Source organism: Eurosta solidaginis, chromosome 3, assembly GCF_040869045.1.
Source record: "Eurosta solidaginis isolate ZX-2024a chromosome 3, ASM4086904v1, whole genome shotgun sequence".
Classification (NCBI taxonomy): Eukaryota; Metazoa; Arthropoda; class Insecta; order Diptera; family Tephritidae; genus Eurosta; species Eurosta solidaginis.
The window spans coordinates 269,040,651-269,062,381 of record NC_090321.1 but is presented as its reverse complement, the minus strand read 5'-3'; the positions used below and the strand labels follow the sequence as shown (position 1 = coordinate 269,062,381).

Genomic DNA, 21,731 nt, shown 5'->3' with positions numbered 1-21,731 from the left:
TAAGTTAATGCATTACAAATTAAAACTCCTGTACTAGATTTCAATTGCTTTAACCGACAAAATTTTACTGCTTACTAGAAACAATATACCAAGACAAGCTTCATTGAGGCCTAAAATAAAAATTTGCATTCCTACTTTCTTGGAAAACTTAATTTTGAATGACAATGGAAACTCGGTTGCAATTCAAGAATTTAGCTTTAAGCCGAAAAATACTGCAAAAAAATAAGTATTTAACATCCGGTGATGTAGCCGACTATTATATACTTTCAGTTTGTCCAAAGTTTAATAAATTGTAAAAGTTAATTGTTGATATCTTTTGGTTTAGTAAGCAGTAGATCTACTAATGAAGATGAAATTACTTTTTGAGTTTTTAATTTTTGCGCTACTCTCGCTGTAATCGCAAGGTATCCTTTGTAAGTACATAAAATAGAAATATGTAAAGATTTTGTAAATCTCACAAAATAATGTTTTTTTAATTTGTTGGATTTTTTATAGATATAGGGCCGATTTCACCAACTCGACTTAACTTAGTTAAGTCATATTTTTTAATTTTTCTGTTTCACCACCAATGCTTAGCTAAGTCACAAATTAGCTTACCTTTCAGCTGGCGTATTCTCGACTTTCAAGGGTGGCGTGTAATTAAAACGTAGCTAAAAATACTATGAATAAAACAGCTGATAGGGTTATTGTATGTCAAATGGGTTTAGTAGCTAAGTTGGTGAAACCGAAAAAAAAACTCAGATCTGGGCTAACTTAAGTTGCAACTAAATTTTAGCCTAAGTCGAGTTGGTGAAATCGGCCCATAGACTTTATACACTCAGTAAAGTTATAAGGTGTTAACATAATGAGTGCAACTATCAGTTATTTAGGGGTTCCAAATTACTTTGGAGCAAATACTTTAATTTCACTTGCTATCATTTTCTAGAATGATGCAAAAGTTTTTACTCATCCCTCTTTTTTTCTCTATATGATGTTCTTATGTATATGAAATGCGTAGAAACGTTGCTAAGTCTAGCTTAAATTAAACTTAAGTTAGCTTGAATGTATTATTGAATTTAAAATCCTAATACAATTTCACATCCGACGCGTTGAAAATGCGTTTCCATTTTCCCAATTTTTTTGGTGCACTAAAAGCGATTCATAATATGCAAAAAAAAATTTACGTTATTAAAACATACGACGATTATTTCGCCAAACTCACTACGCGACTTTTAAGCGGAGCCACCTCTTACAACGACAACCACCAAATGATCCTCCTTCAAACCTTCCTCAGTAACACTCTGGCATGTACGCTTTAATAGCTCTGTCGAAAAGTCGCATGGCGGAAAAGCATATAGCACTCCCGTAGCTTCCGTATCTTTATTTAACAGCGATATAACTCCTGCTGCTTCTTTTTGTTTCAAATACGAAACTAAATTTCGTAATGGACGCGTTTGTACACTACTATCCTCTAGTGTAGTAGCAGCCGATGATGCCAAACCCAAAAAGATTGCATGTGATGACGATGAGCTAATTCGTTTCTGCACGTCCTCCAATTTTGGTGGATCAAGACGTAGACGTTGTGTTATACGCAAATTATGTTTCCCTTCTTCGTCGCGCATTAACGAATCGACAATATCTGCATCTCCATCGGTCATATGGAATTTAGCTGGAAATAGCGAACTTTTCAATATGAGCGCACCTTGCCATATTACAGTACATTTGCGTGCAATATCTGGTAGAGTACGCGCAGCGCTTAAAGCTCCATTTCGTCGCGAAGAAGAATCTGAATCCGATTCGGGTGAATGTGCACGTTTATGTGGCGATCGTGAACGTGAACGATCAACGCCCGGTTCACGTGAACCCGAACGTGCTCTTTCATATGAATCTCCTGGCGGGCGCCGCCATTCATCTTCAACCCCAGCGGGTGGTGGCATTATCGATATTGCGCCACTATGATGGCTATGCATAGGACGATGTACATCATTGTGATATACATGATATGAACCGCGTCCTCGTCCCCGATAGCCACCACGTCCTCTATACCCACCTCGAGGCGGATATGGGGCATAACCACCACGTGGTACATAATGATGTGGTACTTCTTCATAATGATAGTCATATTCTGGGCGCCTATATTCAGGTGCTTCGTCATAAATGGGTTTAGTTTTAAATGGTGTAGCTGGCACAGTGCCAGGTAATTCAGCGAAATCTGTACGTAACCGACGTTCTGGCCCTCCCAAAGGAAAGCCACGCATTTCTTTAACTGCAGCAGATGCTGCCTCAATAGTTTCATATTGTATATATGCAAATGTATCTCCTTTTTGATATTCTATCTTCTTTATGGCACCAAAACGATCAAATTCCCTTTCCAATTGTGTAACAGAGGTCCAAGCTCCTAGACCACCTATCCATATCCGCGTAGCTGGTGTGGCCTTACCGTAACCGATTTTGCATTGAAACTTTCCAATATATTGACCAGAAAGTTCAATTTTAGCACGATGAGCCATATCTAAATTTTGATAACGCACAAATGCAAATGCATTTCCAGTACCAGGCGGTGGACGTTTTATATCAATGTCATCAACAATTCCATATTTGCCAAATATACGACGCAATTCATCATCCGAAATATTTACTTCTAAATTACCAGCAAAAAGAGTGCGTGTTGCTAAGGGATCATCTTCTGGTTGAACATGATGCAAATAATTTGGGAATTTATCTTTCTTACTTTCAGGCTTTTCATACGGCACATGTGGCCGCGGTGCCATATGGCGCATGGGTGTATACTGATGCGGCGGTGGTGGTCCATGCAAATGTGGCGGCCCACGATGCATCGGAGGACCTCTAGGAGGGAGTGGATACTCATGATGTATAGGACCGCGATATTCACGCGAGCGACCGTGTGGGTGGATTGGTGGCCCATAACGTTCATACGGATCGAGTGGAGGTCGTCGGTGTTCTATTGGGACAGCCGGTCCCATTGGTGAGCGTGGATAATGATAGCGCTCGTATTCAGGCGGTGTTAACGAACGTCCTCGAGGTCTAAAATGTTAGATGGAAATATATATAATAAAATATACATATTTCAAACAGCAAATTTTTCAAACAAACCTATATTCATTATGTGCAGATGACTCGTAAACTGGTTCTACTAAAGCCATTTTATCGTATAGTACAATACGGGGCTTATGATGTTTTGCCTCTCGTGCATCTTCAGAAGTTCGAAAACATACGTATGCAACACGTTCGTCCAGATCATGTGATATACGAATGCTGAAATCACCAAATTTTTTGTATTCGCGATACAATGTTTCCTTAATGAAATCATCCGATGCTTTGGGATGCAATGCGCTCACGCATAAAACTTTGTAAGTTGGTCTATCGGCCACCGGTGGTGGAGGACCACGTAAATACTCTTCTCTATGGGGAGAAACACCATAACGCGGACGTGGACTTGGTGATCTACCTAAACGTCGACGTAACCGTTCAGGAGATAAACGTTCAGGCGAATTTCCTGGTATACCACCACCATTGTCATAACCACGACCCATTATTGTTCTACCGTGTGATGATCGTGCTAAATGATTTCCTCTAGTTGGTGATTCCCCAGAAGCACTACGTTTCATATTATTCTGAATTTCCACAAATTAAAATTTTTTATTTTAGCTAATGAGCCGTTAATTGTACTTGTTGAAAACTGTACCTTTTCTGTGCAGAAATCGTGTGACTGCAATCTGCAAATAATAAAATAATAACTTTATATATTATTGCATCTCTCAAAATCGGAAATGTAAACAATCAGAATAACATTCGGGCCGAACATGACAAACAAGGAGACTAGAAAACAATTTATTTATCTTAAATTTCATTAATTAACAAATTAGTTGATTAACCATATTAGATGAATGAAGTCACCGTGTGCTTGGACCAAGTTTAATCGAAGGTTCAATTAACCCGAATGTTTTTGATGGGTGATATTCTTTAGCATCCAGAAGCATTTTCTCATCAAAACGAAGATCCGCGGTCAGGCCCTTTCAGGAAAAAAAAACAGGGTTTCGTACTTTAGCGCCTTTATAGGCCTATACCATGTTTGGGTATTAATTGAATTGAAATTGCTTAACGGTTTCTACCAGAAGAAATATAGGCCTTTTGCAATGCAGCTAAGAAAATGTTTCATATGTGTGAATATTTACCAAGCGGTTAGCAAGTAACGGAAAAAATAGGCACTAAATTAGCTCCTATTTTTTATTTGGGTTAGGTTAGTTTGAACTGGCTATTTCGTGAGAGCCTCACATATGTATTGTGACGAATATTAAGGCGGTGACATAATGACATTTTTCATATATATGCGTTTAACACAAGCTTATGCACTCCAATAACATCGCCACAATCAACCAAGATGTTGCGTTTGTAAATATGAAGGAACTTCAGACTTGGCAATTGAAGTTTATTACGCCTTGCCAATTCACATACAAAATTTCGTGAAGCACTGTTCTCTAAACATTCTCCATATACAACAAAAATACTTGCTAATATATTTTGTGCCGTAATCGATTGTTATATTGCAGTTTTTATTTGCGAAAAATGTTAGAAAAATTACCAACCAGTGGGAAAAATAATTTCACTTGCAAAGTGTGCCAACACCCTTATCCAAAGCAAATGTCAAATTCTTCTTCTTATGATTTGCTAGGAACAAAATTGGGGAGTTGGCTACTTTTCAATATCAGATGGCGCCAGTGTCACTCATTATATCATTCTCCATAACAATACGTGCAATCTACTCATAATGCATAAGCTTGTGTTAAACTCATCTATATGAAAAACTGCTTATAGGTCGGAGCTATTAGCATAACTAAGTGATACTAGCACCACTAGGCTAATACTAAGCAGCCACTCATATATACGTGAACAAATCAATCATCATTTAAACACATACACACAAGGCAACAGAGAGATATACTCACAAAACCATGGAATCATCAGCCGAAGTAGTACTCACATATACACACGCATATGACTATGAGAAACGCCTAAACTACAAATATACATGTATATCGCTTGTAACCAAGCAAGAGATTCTAGAAGGCGAAACGTCTAGACTTTTGGAGAAATATGCTGACGAGGCAGCAGAGAGTATAAAAGCAACACAAGCTGAGGAATGAAGGTTCAGTTTTAATTTCAGCACGCTGTTGGTTGTGAAGTATAAGTGTTATTGTGAAGTACTTTCAAAGTAGTCTAATAAAGACTAGCTCATCCGCTTTTTAATTACCATTATATGATGCATAGCATGGATGTATACTTCTCCCTATCTCGATTTTTTCTCACTGCACTTACCGGTGTTAAGCTCATTAATTCTTAAAGATCTAAATTAATTTAATGTAATGTTATACTGAAATCCAGTTTTATAAAGAAGGAGACCTTCATTATAAAATGAATTGACGAAATTTTATTGTAATTATTTGTTTACGGACAAAATATGTAGCAATTTTGAATTATGACTATTTATGACAATGATATATGACAATTATTTCATCAAAAAAGGCACATTTCACAATAATACAAGCAAATTTACTTACTCTTTACGTATAAAAAAGGACACAATTTTAATTAATACACAACAAAGTTAAAACTTTTTTGCAACAAGATAGAATTTAAAATAATACGCTTTATGCGTAAAAAAAACTATTCACTTGTTCTTAAGCGAATTGACACAACTAAAAATAGTACTCATTAGTTGATACAGGGCAAGCCATGCAATCAACACCAAAACTGGCATAACGGTAATTTTCCAGTTAAAGAAGAAAATAATGACAACGAATTTAAGGGCAGCTAGAGATGTGTACTGTGAATTGGTTTATGGAAAAAAGCCGATTTTGAGAGTTATGACTCTCTTGTAGTGTGCGATATATAACTAAGTGTTTAGCTACCTTTTGTGTTATATGAATTTTTTTTTTGGCTCTAGGTAAAATTTTTGAATAAAAACACGTAAGTGTTTCTTTTTTACCAATATATTTCGATTACTCAACAACTCTAACACACCAACTAACATCAGACTAAACTACAAAACGGACACAGTAAATTACTAGTGATGGCCGATACAGCGATTTTGAAGTATCAGTGAAATAGTGATGGATATTTTTGAATCGTGGCTATTTTTTATAGCTATAGCGATCGCTTCAATTTATTTTTAATAAGCGAATGTACAATTTGTATACTTGGATATAAAAAAGGAATGTTTAAATTTGTTTACCGGAGTAGATTGAATGTTATAAATTAATTTAGTTTAGTATACAGAATATATGAACCAAAATTGGAATAAAAAGAAAAAAATATGTACCTTTTAATGTAAACTGATGTAATGTGAAATTCTAATTTTCTGAGATATTATAATACAATGTTATTAACTGGCTGACGACATTATGTTCAGTCTCTTATTACGCTCAATGAGATGAAATTAGCGGAAATAGATTTCTATGCATATTTGTTTTATAAATTTTGCTGATTGAAAATGCTTTGATTTTTAAATGTAAGATGAATCAACCCGAAATATATCTGTAAATGTAACACTATAAAACATGATTTATTACTATTATTTTTATACTACACCGATGTATTCAGAAATACTCCATATGAATTTATTCTGAAACTTTGGCTGCATAATGTTTTTATAGTAAAGTGAATTAATTTTTAATGAAAAATGCAGAGCAAAAATATAGTAAATTCTTCAAACTATTATACAAATATTTTTTAACAGAAAATTAGCCACCCACTTCAGTGCCCTAGAAATTAGCCGAAGAATTCAACCATATTGTGACGAATATTAGCAACACTAAGGGATACTATCATCTCTAAGCCGATACTAAGCAGTGACTTGTATGCATATACACAAATCAATCATTATGTCTACACATATGTCCATACAAGCAGCGGAGAGAAACGCACAAACGCATGCATATATCTGAGATACTCCCAAAAGTAGGCAATCATCGGTGGAAGTATCACTCACATATACGCGCGCATATGGCTATGCGAGAAGCTATAATCGTGCATCTGTAGTTATAGCTGGTAAACAAGTAGTAATAGTAGTCTAGAAATAGAAACGCCTAGAAATATGCCAACGAGGAAACCTAAGAGTATAAAAGCAGCGCCAGCTGAGACACGATGAATCAGTTTGATTTAAGCGCGCTATTAGTTGCGAAGTATCAGTGTTATTGTGAAGTACTTTAATAAAGACCATTTTGCATTATTGAATATTGGAGTTATTTATTCAACAGTTTAGCGATACGAACGTTTGTAGGTGAGAAATAAGCGGAGTTTCCCTAATTTCGTTACAATATAATATGATAAAACTTGAATTGCATTCTCCCAAAAAACTTAAATTTTGACTTACACCTGTTTACAATAAGACGAGTGATATACATTTCTATAATTCTTTTATTTTTCTATCAAAAACATAAATTTTATAAAACTGCTAACGGCTGCATAAAGTATTAACTTGGGAATTACACAGGCGACCAATCTTAAAACCAGGTTTATTTGGTGTCACATAGGCGCATAATCATATCAAAATAAAATAGGTTTTAAATTTAGTTTCAGATTTTTTGACAGATAGCTCATAGAAAATTATGTCAAAAAGCTGCAACTAAATTTAAAATCTATTTTATTTTGACTATGATTATGCGCCAGTGCATTTAAGAAAAAAAAATTTGGTCATTTAATCTTCATGAAATATATGAACGGCGACTTTTACAATTATCATGGGGCTTTGCATGCGTTTCATTTATGGGCTCATAAAATTGGCACATTTCACTTCTTTTTTACTATAATTTGCTCTCATCTTTCACTCGGTATTAAAACGGATTTTTAATAAATTAATACAACCAAATTTTCACAGCCAACCAGATCAAAACGTCGTTTATAAAAATATGAATTCAAAATAACGTCGCCTGAAAAAGCAAATTAACTAAAAGTAAACACAACCGAGTGAAGAAATATCGCTATTGGCGAAATGCTGCCAAAATGCCAATCACTGATATATTTGGATAGCTAGTAGTGATGAACGATATTTCACTATCAATGATTGCATCGCCGCTCTCACTATTAAGGGCCCATTACTGATACTTAGAATAGACTAGACTTGACTTGGCGTAAACTTAGCAACTTAGCCACGATTATACTCCACTTAGCGCATACAATCTGGCATCATAATCAGCTTTGAAATTTATTTTTAAATAAATGTCAATTTGTATGACAAAATGTCAGAAATGGAAACAAACAAATGGCATCTCAAAATTTAAACGTCACTTAGAACTTACATAGAAAATCAAAATTCAACAGACTTCTAAGTCAAGTTAAGTGTTGCCAAGTTTTGAGTAATCAGTAACATGCAATGTTCATTTAACAGAACTGTAAGTGACAGTTCTCAAGTCAAGTCAAGTCTATGCTAAGTACGAGTAATGGGCCCTTAAGTCAAGTTAAGTGTAGCTAAGTTTTGAGTAATCAGTAACATGCAATGTTCATTTAACAGAACTGTAAGTGACAGTTCTGAAGTCAAGTCAAGTCTATGCTAAGTATCAGTAATGGGCCCTTAAGTATAAGAATTTCATGCTGAAGGAAAATCGCCAATCACTGATATTTGGATAGCAATAGCTATCCCTATAGATATTTTTCAATTGCGGCGATGCAATCACCGATAGTGAAATATCGTTCCATCACTAACTTGTACACACATTTACTTACAAACAGACAGTACAGAACTCCACGTCAATCGGAGCAGACGTGTAAATAAACGTATGTTAGAAATATTTATTATTATTTGTTAATTAATATTGTCTATTTTTTGTCAACAGTTACCCTGAAGACCGTAACCGTTGAGTAACCAAAATACAGTGATGGAAAAAATAATATGGACACATGGTTAATTTTGAAGTTTTCAGTTCTTTATTCATACCGGATAAAATACAAACTATTTAACAGAAGATAATGTTTAAATAGGGTAATTCAGTTACTATTAGGTCATTTTCCACCAATCGTTTTTGTTTCTCAGACGGCAGTGAATATTTACAGTAACCCCATAGCATATGGAAGATTGATTAAAGTATAAATCTCCGCAATGGGACATTTTCCACTCCTTTTGACGACTAAAAACTGTTTAATCAATTCTGCGATCAAAAAAAAACTCGAAATCGACCCCTCTTATGAATGAAATATGATTTATTGAAAAAGCAACAACAAAATGTAAAGCGATCACAAAAAATGATTAAAATAAGATAAGATTAAACAAGTAAGGAAGGTTAAGTTCGGGTGTAACAGTCGCTTCGATGTCAGTTTAACACGGACTTTGCATCACCCAATTCACCAAGTTATTAAAACAAAACACTAAAAGAAGTGTTATATAATAAATTTATATGCTCATTTTGATTTTTTTTGTTTTCTTTTTTCAAAAAATTAATAATGAACAATGAGTTCAAATAAAATGATCCAAGGCGAACATGTTATCAAGTTGTAAAAAAGAGCCGTTTTAAAAAAAATTTTATATCTCGATTGGCTAAAAGAATAAGTGAAATCAGTTATGCAAAATCGTTTAGTAGGTTCTAGGGTCATAAACACTCTTTTGAAATGATTCTTACTTCATACTTAAGTTTGAAAAATCACTTGGGGCTACATTCAAACATCTGTTGTTTATTGTGGTGGAGCAAAAGCTAGTATGTGATACTGCCCTAACGTCGACGACTGTCCACTGTCGAACTAGTCTGAAAACTAAAGCTACGCGGTCATCCATAACGAGCTCTTATATCATAAGGCCGGAAAAGAGCAGTTAACATCTTTCACCTTAAAATCTGCCGACTTTCATTCTAAAATATCGGTTTGATTTAACGAAGACTATTGAAATCAATGTTGTGAACACAAACGTCTGCCAAATTTGGGCTACATTTTAAAAATTTTATCCTAGTGAAATTTTAATTATGTAGATGCGCCGAGGATTATACAATTTTAATCCGTGAGTCGAGACATCCACTTAGACTGCTCATACTTTAGAGGGCGGCATCTTTGGCCGAATAGTTACTCCCTAACGTTTCAAGGTGTTTTTCTGGTGTAGCTCTGCAGCATAGCGCGACAAAAACATCCGTTAGAAAGTCTTCGGAGCTACACCTAGAGCTTCTAGGAAAGTGACGTCGACGAAGGTATGAGTTCGAAGTCGCAGTCCTATGGCTTCTGTGCTGGTATATGGCGTGAGGGTCAGGAGGCGTGGTAGCGACTGGTGGTCGGGATTGCAACTGTTCGCACATCGGGAATTGTAGCTCTTAAAAACAGCCGAAAAAACTGGAGGCGCCCTGTGCCATGAGAGTCATGAGTGTTAATAGACCATTAATAGCAACCGTAAGTCGCCTTTGTGCGTGACCGCCAAGGAGCCACAAATGATTTAAGGAAATTGTGTTCGCGGTGATTATTAGGAGTTAACCCGAGGTGAAACTACGCTATGCCCGAGATATAGACAAAATTGTGACCATTTTATGTATCTCTTCAGCAGACACAGCAGTACCAATTCCAAAGACCGGGGTTAGGTTCGAAGCCTTTCAGGAGTAAGTGAACGAGGGACAATCCCTCCGCAAGGAGCTACTCCTAAAAATATTTGAACGATCTGCGAGATTTTGAAGCAAAAACCTGGATCTTTCCGAAATGGGAAAAACGTTGATTTCCCTAATTACATACAAACAAAACATTTCCTAAATATTATTTTTCTGAATAGAAAAATCAAGCTTTTTAAAGTAAGAACACCGGCGTACCCGGCGCGCCGCTCACGCCGCCGCCGCCGGTATATAATAGAACCTACGCCGCCGCCGCCGATAAAGTGATCGGCGTAAACCTCTAATGGGTATCAAATGAAAGGTGTTAATGAGTATTTTAAGAGGGAGTGATCCTCAGTTCCATAGGTGGACGCCGTTTCGAGATATCGCCATAAAGGTGGACCAGGGGTGACCCTAGAATTTGTTTGTACGATATGGGTATCAAATGAAAGGGGTTATGAGTATTTTAAAAGGGAGTGGGGCTTAGTTCTATAGGTGGACGCCTTTTCAAGATATCGCCATAAAGGAGGACCAGGGGTGACTCTAGAATGTGTTTGTACGATATGGGTATCAAATTAAAGGTATTAATGAGGGTTTTAAAAGGAAGTGGTGCTAGTTGTATAGATGGTCACCTTTTCGGGATATCGCCATAAAGGTGGACCAGGGGTGACTCTAGAATGCGTTTGGTATCAAACGAAAGGTGTTAATTAGTATTTTAAAAGGGAGTGGGCCTTATTTCTATAGGTGGACGCCTTTTCGAGATATCGCCATAAAGGTGGACCAGGGGTGAATCTAGAGTATGTTTGTACGATATGGGTATCAAATGAAAGGTGTTAGTGAGTCTTTTTAAAAGGGAGTGGGCCTTCGTTCTATAGGTGGTCGCCTTTTCGAGATATCGCCATAAAGGTGGACCAGGGGTGACTCTAGAATATGTTTTTACGATATGGGTATCAAACGAAAGGTGTTAATGAGTATTTTAAAAGGGCGTCGGGCTTAGTTCTATAGGTGGACGCCTTTTCAAGATATCGCCATAAAGGTGGACCAGGGGTGACTCTAGAATGTGTTTGTACGATATGGGTATCAAATTAAAGGTATTAATGCAGGTTTTAAAAGGTAGTTGTGGTAGTTGTATATGTGAAGGCGTTTTCCATATATCGACCAAAATGTGGACCAGGGTGACCCAGAACTTCATCTGTTGGATACCGCTAATTTATTTATATATGTAATACCACGAACAGTATTCCTGCCAAGATTTCAAGGGTTTTTTTCGCCCTGCAGAACTTTTTCATTTTCTTCTACTTAATATGGTAGGTGTCACACCCATAAAGTTTTTTTCTAAAGTTATATTTTGCGTCAATAAACCAATCCAATTACCATGCTTCTTCCCTTTTTTCGTATTTGGTATAGAATTATGGCATTTTTTTCATTTTTCGTAATTTTCGATATCGAAAAAGTATGCGTGGTCATAGTCGGATTTCGGCCATTTTTTATACCAATTCAAAGTGAGTTCGGATAAGTACGCGAACTGAGTTTAGTAAAGATATATCGATTTTTGCTCAAGTTATCGTGTTAACGGCCATGCGGAAGGACAGACGGACAACTGTGTATAAAAACTGGGCGTTGCATCAACCGATTTCGCCCATTTTCACAGAAAACAGTTAGCGTCATAAAATCTATGCCCCTAAAAGGCATTGGATTGGTTAAGTTTTGTTCGACTTATGGCGTTAAAAGTATCCTAGACAAATTAAATGAAAAAGGGCGGAGCCACGCCCATTCTGAAATTTTCTTTTATTTTTGTATTTTATTGCACACTGGAGTTGAATGTTGACATAATTTACTTATAAACAGTAAAGATATTAAATTTTTTGTTAAAATTTGACTTTAAAAATGTTTTTCTTTAAAGAGTGGGCGTGTTCTTCATCCTATATTGCTAATTTTTATTTAGCATATATATAGTAATAGTAGTAAAGTTCCTGTCAAATTTCATCATGATGTCTTCAACGACTGCCAAATTACAGCTTCCAAAACTTTTAAATTACCTTCTTTTAAAAGTGGGCGGTGCCACGCCCATTCTCCAAAATTTTACCAATTTTCTATTCTGCGCCATAAGTCAACCCACCTACCCAGTTTCATCGCTTTATCCGTCTTTCGTAATGACTTATCGCACTTTTTCGGTTTTTCGAAATTTTCGATATCGAAAAAGTGGGCGTGGTTGTAGTCCGATTTCGTTCATTTTAAATAGTGATCTGAGATGAGCACCCAGGACCCTACATACCAAATTTCATCAAGATACCTCAAAATTTACTAAAGTTATCGTGTTAACGGACGGACGGACGGACATGGCTCAATCAAACTTTTTTTGTGAGCTCTGCTCAACTGAGTATAAAGATTCCAAATAAATGTCTCGAGAAAGAATCGCAAAAGATTTAAAACACACTTAAAAATTATTCCCACAAGACTCATAAATGATGGTAAATGACTCGAAAAAGACTAAATACTTATTAGAAATTTAGGTTAAAAAAATGTAGTCGCGCGTAGGGTACCATTTTCTCCCGACGATGGAGTCTTTTCTGATCAGAAAATGAGCGCATATACATATGCTTATTTTGATCATGTTGGAGACTCGAAAAAGACTCTAATATGATTAATAATTTAAAAAAATGCAGGGTGGGTAATGAGAGCTGGAAGTAATAATAGGGACAAATATAAAAAATCGCATGATTTCTTAGTTACTTTTGATTTTCGAACTTTCCGCGGGTTCATGTTAATATTTAGTTGCAGCGCCTTTATTTCTTATCACTTTCTTACATCTCCGCGGCATGGAGTTAACAAAGTCAGCACAAATCTGGGCGGTTATTGAATACCAAGCCTCCTTTATTTTCTTCCACAGCTCTTTTATTTTTCCATTTTAGCACTCCGATTGACCTTTTCAACACTGCCCATAGATGACCTATGGGGTTGAGATCCGCCGACTGCGAGGGCCAATCCAGGTGAACAACTTTATTGCGTGAAAACCAAGACTTGACAATCCGTGATGCATGTTTCGGGTCGTTGTCCTGCATGAATGCCCATTTTAGTGGCATATTATCTTCTGCATAAGGTAACACCACACCGTCAAGTATGTTGAGATAATGCGCAGCACAAATCTTTTCCCGTATCCAAAAAATTGGCCTATCTCCAGACGCCGAAAAGCAGCCCCATATCATTATGGAATTACCACCATGTTTAACTGTCTTCCGGGTATATTTGGGATCGAATTCTTTGTTCTGCGGGCGTCGAACAAATATTCTGCCGTCAGAGCCGAACAAATTCAGTTTCATTTCGTCAGACCAAGGGACATTTTTCCAGTTTACCTTGAAAACGTGCTTTTGCGCAAACTGCATCCTTTGGCCTATGCTCTTTCTGCTCAAAAGTGGAACTTTTCTGGCAGATCTTCCACTCAAACAGGTTCGTGTTGTCTATTCCGAATTGTCCTACTTGTTACGGGAGCATTTAGTCGCTCCTTGATGTCGTTGGAAGACAAAAAACGGGTCCTTTTTGACTCCCTTATAAGCAAATGAACGAAATGCGCCGCGGTTTTTCCCTTTCTTCATCTCCTTTCATTCTTTTGCTAGACTTCAGAGCATTACATACCATATTTTTTGAGCAGCTAATAACTTCCGCTATATAACGTATTGTTTTCCCCATATTTCTCAACCGGATTTTACGGTTTGTTTCTCACTTTTCAAACAATGCTTACCGCGTCCCATTCCCGATTTTTGCTTGTTTTTAGTTGAATTCTATTAAGCTAAATGGGATTTCCAATCAAATAACGTCCGGTCGCGTTCTATTTATCCCGACTATATTTGCTAAACTAATTGCCATTGTGGATAAAACAAGTGTGATATCTTATCCGTCAACTGCCTGACAGGATGTTCAATATCGCTACTTTTAAGCGTTTTGACAGGGTGTTCAATATGGCGGCGCATAGGGCGGGCTATCTTCAGCGGGTGATAGAAAGAGATGCAGAAAAAGACAGCGATAGTCAATTAAAAATCAGGTGATCCATTCTATTTTTAATTTTGACGTCTATGCAGAAGTTATCACACTTGTTTTATCCACAATGCTAATTACGAAAACGACGAAATTGATTTTGTTCCTATTATTTTTTCTAAATAAAAAGAACAAAGCAACCTAAAAGGTTTTTTTACAGGTGCGTTACCCGTTATGTCAAACGTTTTTAGTACGTAAGGTACCATTCAGCACAGTGACTTATCTGTTGCTTTCAACAAAATAAAATGAAAATATACAGTTGTTCTAAGGAATGATATAAAGAGAACATAGGAATTTGATCTAGAGCCAGCAAAAAATAAATTTGTAAATATACATATATTTATGTATACACATATATATAACAAGCACGCCCGGCAGACGCTGTTCTGCCCTAACTTTGGTCTATCTGCATAACTTTTATGAAGTTTTTAGCTCGTACTCTCCCCCAAACCTCTCTCCACGTTTTCGCTATCTTTTTATTCACTTCTGTTTTTGCCTTTCTCTCCTTCTGCGTCTCTTTATCCCTCGCCGTCTTTTCTCTCTAGCTCCCTATCATTCTGCCTCCAACGCTCAATCTCTTCCTATCTCTCTATCTTCACCTCCATCTCTTTCTCAGTTTACTTCCTTTCCTTTCCGTACCTTAAGGGAATTCCCTCTCCTTGACTCACTTTCTTTTCTTTCCTTTTTGCTTTTAAAAAATTTCACTGAAAACCTTTGCAATTATTTTGTAAACGTCCGCGATAATTTCAACTTAATTTACGAGAAATATTGATCACTTGTAATCAGCTAGTTCGGGTTATTTATTTTTGTTAAGAAATAACACTTTTGATTTGATTTTAAACTAATTCACTATGAGCAAAGCTTAAAAAAATTACGTCCAACTTTTAATAAGATAATTCGTGAAAAGTAGCTGCTCCGTCTTAAAGAACACATTTAGGGCTGCCATGAAAAATAATAAAAATGAATACTCAGTTGTTGTCTTTACGATCAGCATACAAATTAGCATTAAACATATTGGCCTTAGTGCACAAACATCAGCATCCCAGCCAGCATTTTTTGAAAATTTTGATCAAAAAATATTTAAATACCATACCCCAAGACGATTAAAAACGTTCAAATTTAAAAGCATTTTCTGGTCGAAAATTAACGTATCGTCGGGAGAAAAATGTACCATAAATGTGATTATTCTTCAATAATCATTTATGATTTTGTATTTGTATTTATTAGGCAATTCATCCCAGCACAACAATTTGGCAAAAATTATTTTATAGTGCTAGTCGGTAAAAGTCATAAAATAAGAACAATTTAAACTTGAAACTTAAATCTAATGACTATGGCTAAGAAAAGATTACAATAAATAATCTATTTAATAAATAATAAATAAACGAATGATAGAGTACATTTGCTTAGAAGAAATCAGTATTTTAATTGTCTAGGTTACTATAGAAACTTGTTTACTCTTTATTGAAGAGCAGAGCATTGCTTATAAGCCTAAGTCTAGAAGGGAGCGAGTTTCAAAGACGTATGGAAGTAATGAAGAACTGGCGATCAGATATTAGCATACGATGTCTGAAGTGGGTAAGGAGAACAGATCTAGACGACTGGAGAAAATTTAGCCTCCGATACAGATAGTCAGGTTCCTTCATATATATTAATTTATGTAGCGTAGTGAGCGTTTTAAGTTTAATAAGGTTATCGAAAGAAATGTTTAGCAACCAGTAAGCATGATGAGAGACGTGGTCAAGTATTTTCAAACCATAGACGTATCTAGCAATGTTGTTATAAACAACATTAAGTTTCCTATTACATACATACATAGTCACAATTAGAGTAAATGTCACAACCATAAAGGATCGTAGGTATTAAGTACGCTTTTGCTATTAGTAGACGAATACGTAACGGAGTAAAATATTGTGTAAGCCAGAGTGTACGAAGCACCCCATACACTTTTCCCCACTGTGCGGAAGATGTGATCCTTCCATGTCAAGGTTTTGTTAAAAACTACACCTAGATTTTTTGCCGTGTCAACGTATTCTATAATAGTGTTGTTTAAAATTAAAATTTCCATTCCACTTTTATCTAGTGACCTTCTATGAATGACTATACATTTCGGCTTCTTAGGGTTAAGACATAATGATTCCTTTTTCGAAACGCTTTTTATTCATATTTGATATCATTGTAAAAATGAGCTTTAATAGTTTTAGAGTAATATTTGACTGCTTTTCAGTCATTTTCTGATCATATTCCTGAATATATTTCAATCGTTTTGGTTGAGATTTTTGAATGCCATTATAATGCATTTATTCTTCATATCTCATTCAAAATAGGATACTTCATAATAATCTTCAGCCCAATTCTAAACGAAAATTCCGTGCGAGTTTTTTCCCTTCTCCCATTCCTCGTATTCTAAATAAAAATTCCTTGTGAGTTTTTTCACTTCTCCCTTTCCTCCTATTCTGAACAATGTTCGAAAAAGCGGGAACCGGTTAAGGGAGAAAAGTGGGTATTATGAATGTGAGGGAGATGGAGATTTCTCTGCCATTTCATAGGAGTTTTTTCACTAGTTAAATTAAAGGGAATGCATCAAAATAGTTAAAGGAAATTCGTTCTTTTACGAAAAAACACTTATTTGTACAAATTTTTGCTAAAATATGTATTTACATTCTACCACAATATTCTCACTGTTATTACAACAACAACCACAATATTCTTTATTTTAAGTCGACAAGTATATCATAAGCAACGGAAGAGCTCTTTGTATATTTGATGCAGCCATCCAGAAATTGCGCAAGGATTTTTTAAGAAGGCTTAATTAGATTTTGGCATATGGCGAAAGGCGAACTCAACTCGACGTGGCCGCCAGAAAATTGCTTTGCAGAATGAAAGCAGGCAACACCGGCGGATTTGTGTTATCCCGCCGTCTTCTTCTTCTTATGCTCCTCTGATGATGTTGCTGTGGCACAAATTCATTACTCATTTCAGTGAATAACACATAAAATGCAATAATGTGCATTGTTTATACCTTATATCTTAATTTCAAAGAAATTCGCAAAAATAATTAAACTTCAATTTTTTAAACAAAATAAGAAATGCGCAACGTAATTTCAATTGACAAAACAGCTGACTTCGAAAATTCGAAATTCCTATTCCCCAATTTTTCTTCTCCCTAGGAGAAAAGAATTGGAGGAATTTTTCCGCGGGAATAAAAAAATCCGCGAGAACAAAATTCCGCGAGAATATTTAGAATTGGTCTGCTTATTTCATCAGGGGAAGAAAGCATGCGAAAGTGAGCTATTCGAACCACAGCTAACTCGCAAACAAACTTGACCGATATACACCTGCGACTACAGCATCCAACATCAGCATTATCGTCTGCATCTTAAAATACGGATACGTTACGGGATGTTGAAGCCGTATCAAGGTATGTCAAGTTAGTTTCACTTAACTGGGGTTCAAATAGCTCACAACCTATGTATTTATTGTCCAATCATTATGTATTTTCTAGGAAGCTGAAGGGAGAAATGGTTGGGGAAATCTTCGTTCACGAGCAGCATTACATTATTTTTGTTTTGAAGAATATCTTTTGCATAAATAATAAAATTTTTATATATTTTTTCTTAGCTTCATGATTGAAAAAATATGTGTATGTGAAAAAAATAAGATTTTTAATGAAAAGTAAAATTTCAACAAGTATAAAATTCATTATTCAGTCAACAAATATATTCATAAGATTCAGAAAGCTGAATCAAAAATGATTATACATTTTTGATCACCTAAAGTAAACACATTTGATTCAAATATGATTCCAAAATGTGATTGAAAAACTATATTCAGTTTTTGATCATCAAAAGTAAGCATATTTAATTATTCTTCTTCTTGGTTTTTATGAAATATTAAAATTTAGTCATCAAAGGACTTCAAAAATGATTCCGAAAAGTGATCGAAAAATGCTTTTTAGTTTTTCATCATCAAAAGTATTCATATTTGATTATTTCTTTTGTTCAATTGTATGATAACTCATTATTTAGTCAGAAAGAGTAATCAAATTGTATTGATATGTAGGGAAATTCAAAATTTAATCACCTAAATGCTGACTGGGATATACATACACATTTATCAAAAAATCTAACCCACTCAGCATTTAGGTGATTAAATTTTGAATTTCCCTACATATCAATACAATTTGATTACTCTTTCTGACTAAATAATGAGTTATCATACAATTGAACAAAAGAAATTATCAAATATGAATACTTTTGATGATCAAAAACTGAATATAGTTTTTCAATCCCATTTTGGAATCATATTTGAATCAAATGTGTTTACTTTAGGTGATCAAAAATTTTAATAATTTTTCATTCAGCTTTCTGAATCTTTTCTGACAATCTTTGTTGAATGAATAGTGCATTGTATACTTGTTAAAATTTAACTTTTCATTATTTTGTTCACATACACACATTTTTTCAATCATGAAGTTCAGAAAAAATATATTAAAATTATTTTTGTTGTTTACGGCCTTTGGATTATAACTTTTTAAATATAAACGAGCTCTAGGCCAAATATTTGTATATTCTTAATAAAACACTATACGTGAAATTTTTGATATACAATTATATTATTTAATTTGTCGATATTTCGACTTCAGTCTGAAGTCATCATCAGGACTAGGTACGAAAAGAACAAACATACATATTAAAATCATAAAAATACACATTTGCACAAGTACAGAACTTACGTTGTTGAATGCAATATGTCGACTAGTGTAACAAAAATATAAGTTTACGAACAGTGCAAAGCAAATAACAATAAATTGTAAATAATACAAAGCCGTTATCATAAACAAAAAATGAACATAAGCAGAAAGTTAGCTGATGAGTAGTGAGCGCCGCTCAAGTGATATCAGCTGCAGCCTGCAGGTGAACTCTTTGGTAAACAGTGGGAGATGCTCTTATCTATTATTGTTGTTGTTGTTGATCAGCTGCCTAAAGGCAGAGGCAATACCAATTGTATCCGGTTTGAAGTTTATGTGTTTGTCGCTGGTTGTATTTATGATGTGTGGCATCTCTAATATGTAGCGTTTATTGTAATTCCTCTCTTGCTGTAGAATTTCTACATTTTCTAAATCGGGAGTGTTCAGTTTTTCTGCAATGCTGTGTTAGCGCCGTTTTGCCATCATTAGGGTTGTTGCGATTTTTAATATTCGTTTTATGCCCGGAAATCCTCGTTTTTAGTTTCGATTTCGTAGTCCCCACATATCCTTTGTCGCATACGTGGAACCCGTCACCATTACATAGAATTTTATATATCAAGTCCGATTTCTCATATTTATCTATTCTAGTCTTGGTATTACTGAAAATTTGTCGGAACCTATTATTGTAGGTAAAGGCTAAATTACATTTCTCTTTGTCATAAATATTTGAATATTTTATTCTGTTAGACAGGCCTGACACATATGTAGTCGATTTATATATTTTACTGTTTTCGGCATATCTACATATATGTTGTGTCAGAAATTGTATTTATCTGTTCGTTTATTAGTCTACCGTCGAATTTTTTCTGTTTGTAGATTTCCATGTTTTCGAGTACGATGAGACGTCGGCCTTTTGCTTGTTATCATTTAGCACAAAAATGCTCCTGCATAGACCAAGGCAGTGTTAATAAATTAGACGAATGTTAATTGCTTAGATTTATTTATACTGATTGTGTGCAGTATGTGCATAACGTAGATGACATTCTAAAAGATATGCATATAGTAGTGACAGAAACGACATAATATAGAGACATTGCATAGACGAAAAATCGTGTGAGGCAAGCTTCACAAAATTCTAGTCGGTCACATTCACCACTTACTACAGCAGAATTTGTTAAACTACCACTGTCTGTATTTGTTATTTAATAATTATTTGTACACTTTTTATCAGTGTATTTCTGTGCTTAAATTATGTTATTATGCTTTCCACCGAAGTTCGCGCATGCAATATCTTTATATTCGAAAATTTTTGGTAGTGAGCAAACATGGTAAACAACTATCTGAGTACCGGAATGAATTTGATAATGCTCTCAAGAAACATGAATGAGAAATAAAGCAAGTTTTAATAGCAGTGTATGTTGCATTTAGCGACAGAATTAAGGAAATGCAAAACGCGCAAGAATCATACGTAAAGAGTGTTGTAGAAGTGAACAAAATACGGGAAATTGCTGAAGGCTTCAAGCGAGGCAGCGAGCAGGTCTGTGATGAGTTGAAAACAAAAATTTTTGAATATAAAGATATTGCATGCGCGAACTTCGGTGGAAAGCAGCAGAGCGTAACAAAATTCTAGTAGGTCACTTTCACCACACCAAAAACTTTAACACAATTTTTAACATAATTTAAGCACAGAAATACACTGATTGGAGTTTTAGTGAGTGAAAGTTAAAATTCTGAACACATTAGCTGAATAAAAAGTGTACAAATAATTATTAAATAACAAATACAGACAGTGGTAGTTTAACAAATTCTGCTGTGGTAAGTGGTGAATGTGACCTACTAGAATTTTGTGAAGCTTGCCTCACACGATTTTTCGTCTATGCAATGTCTCTATATGATATCGTTTCTGTTGAAAACAAACAAGGATGACAATAAGAAAATGAAAATATAAGTAAAGAGAATAAAAAAATGTGCAATGAAATAAAGAAAAATGTTAATAGTGTTGAAGCCAAAGTGTCATACGCAGCGATAACAAAAAATGAAAGACAAAAAAAAAGAAGTGTTGCCAGGGATTCAAGGGGTTGTGTAGCGCAATATATAGCTTCTCCAACCCAATTGTCAACCTCACCTTCGAGCGGCGAATCCCGTTTCACTAACAGGCGAGGCTCTGGCGACCCCAAGTTCCATGAGGAGGGAGGGAGGGATGGCCTGAAGGTTCAATGTGGCCATATAAATCGTTCCCAAGATGGTCGGGACAGCACCTTAATGGTGCTGTGTTACCGGAGCGTATCGGATCTGTATCCGACAAAGGACCATCACATCGATAACACTCCCCAAAGCCTTCGGGGAGTAACCTAATCGCTACAACAACAACAACAACAACAGAAGTGTTGCCAGACATTAGAAATAATCATACTTTAATTGTCAAGCCGAATAAAAGGCAAAATATTGAAAAAACCAAA

General features: G+C 35.4%; 1 protein-coding gene and 1 long non-coding RNA gene across 2 annotated transcripts in view; one reads left to right on the top strand and one right to left on the bottom strand.

The window, feature by feature from the left end:
• Positions 1-1,021: 1,021 nt before the first annotated feature.
• nito (RNA-binding protein spenito) overlaps positions 1,022-21,731 on the bottom strand; it is a 44,468-nt gene continuing 23,758 nt past the window's right edge. Inside the window, exons 2-4 of the mRNA XM_067776419.1 lie at positions 3,686-3,716; positions 3,094-3,614; positions 1,022-3,024 (exon numbers count right to left, since the gene is read on the bottom strand). Of these exons, the coding sequence (XP_067632520.1) occupies positions 1,212-3,024; positions 3,094-3,608 (2,328 nt within the window). The 5' untranslated portion in view covers positions 3,609-3,614; positions 3,686-3,716 and the 3' untranslated portion in view covers positions 1,022-1,211. The remainder of the gene's footprint in view (positions 3,025-3,093; positions 3,615-3,685; positions 3,717-21,731) is intronic.
• LOC137247156 (uncharacterized) lies at positions 8,734-17,454 on the top strand. Its single transcript, XR_010951784.1, has 3 exons — positions 8,734-8,772; positions 8,832-8,977; positions 17,304-17,454. It is a non-coding gene; the product is annotated as an uncharacterized lncRNA (long non-coding RNA).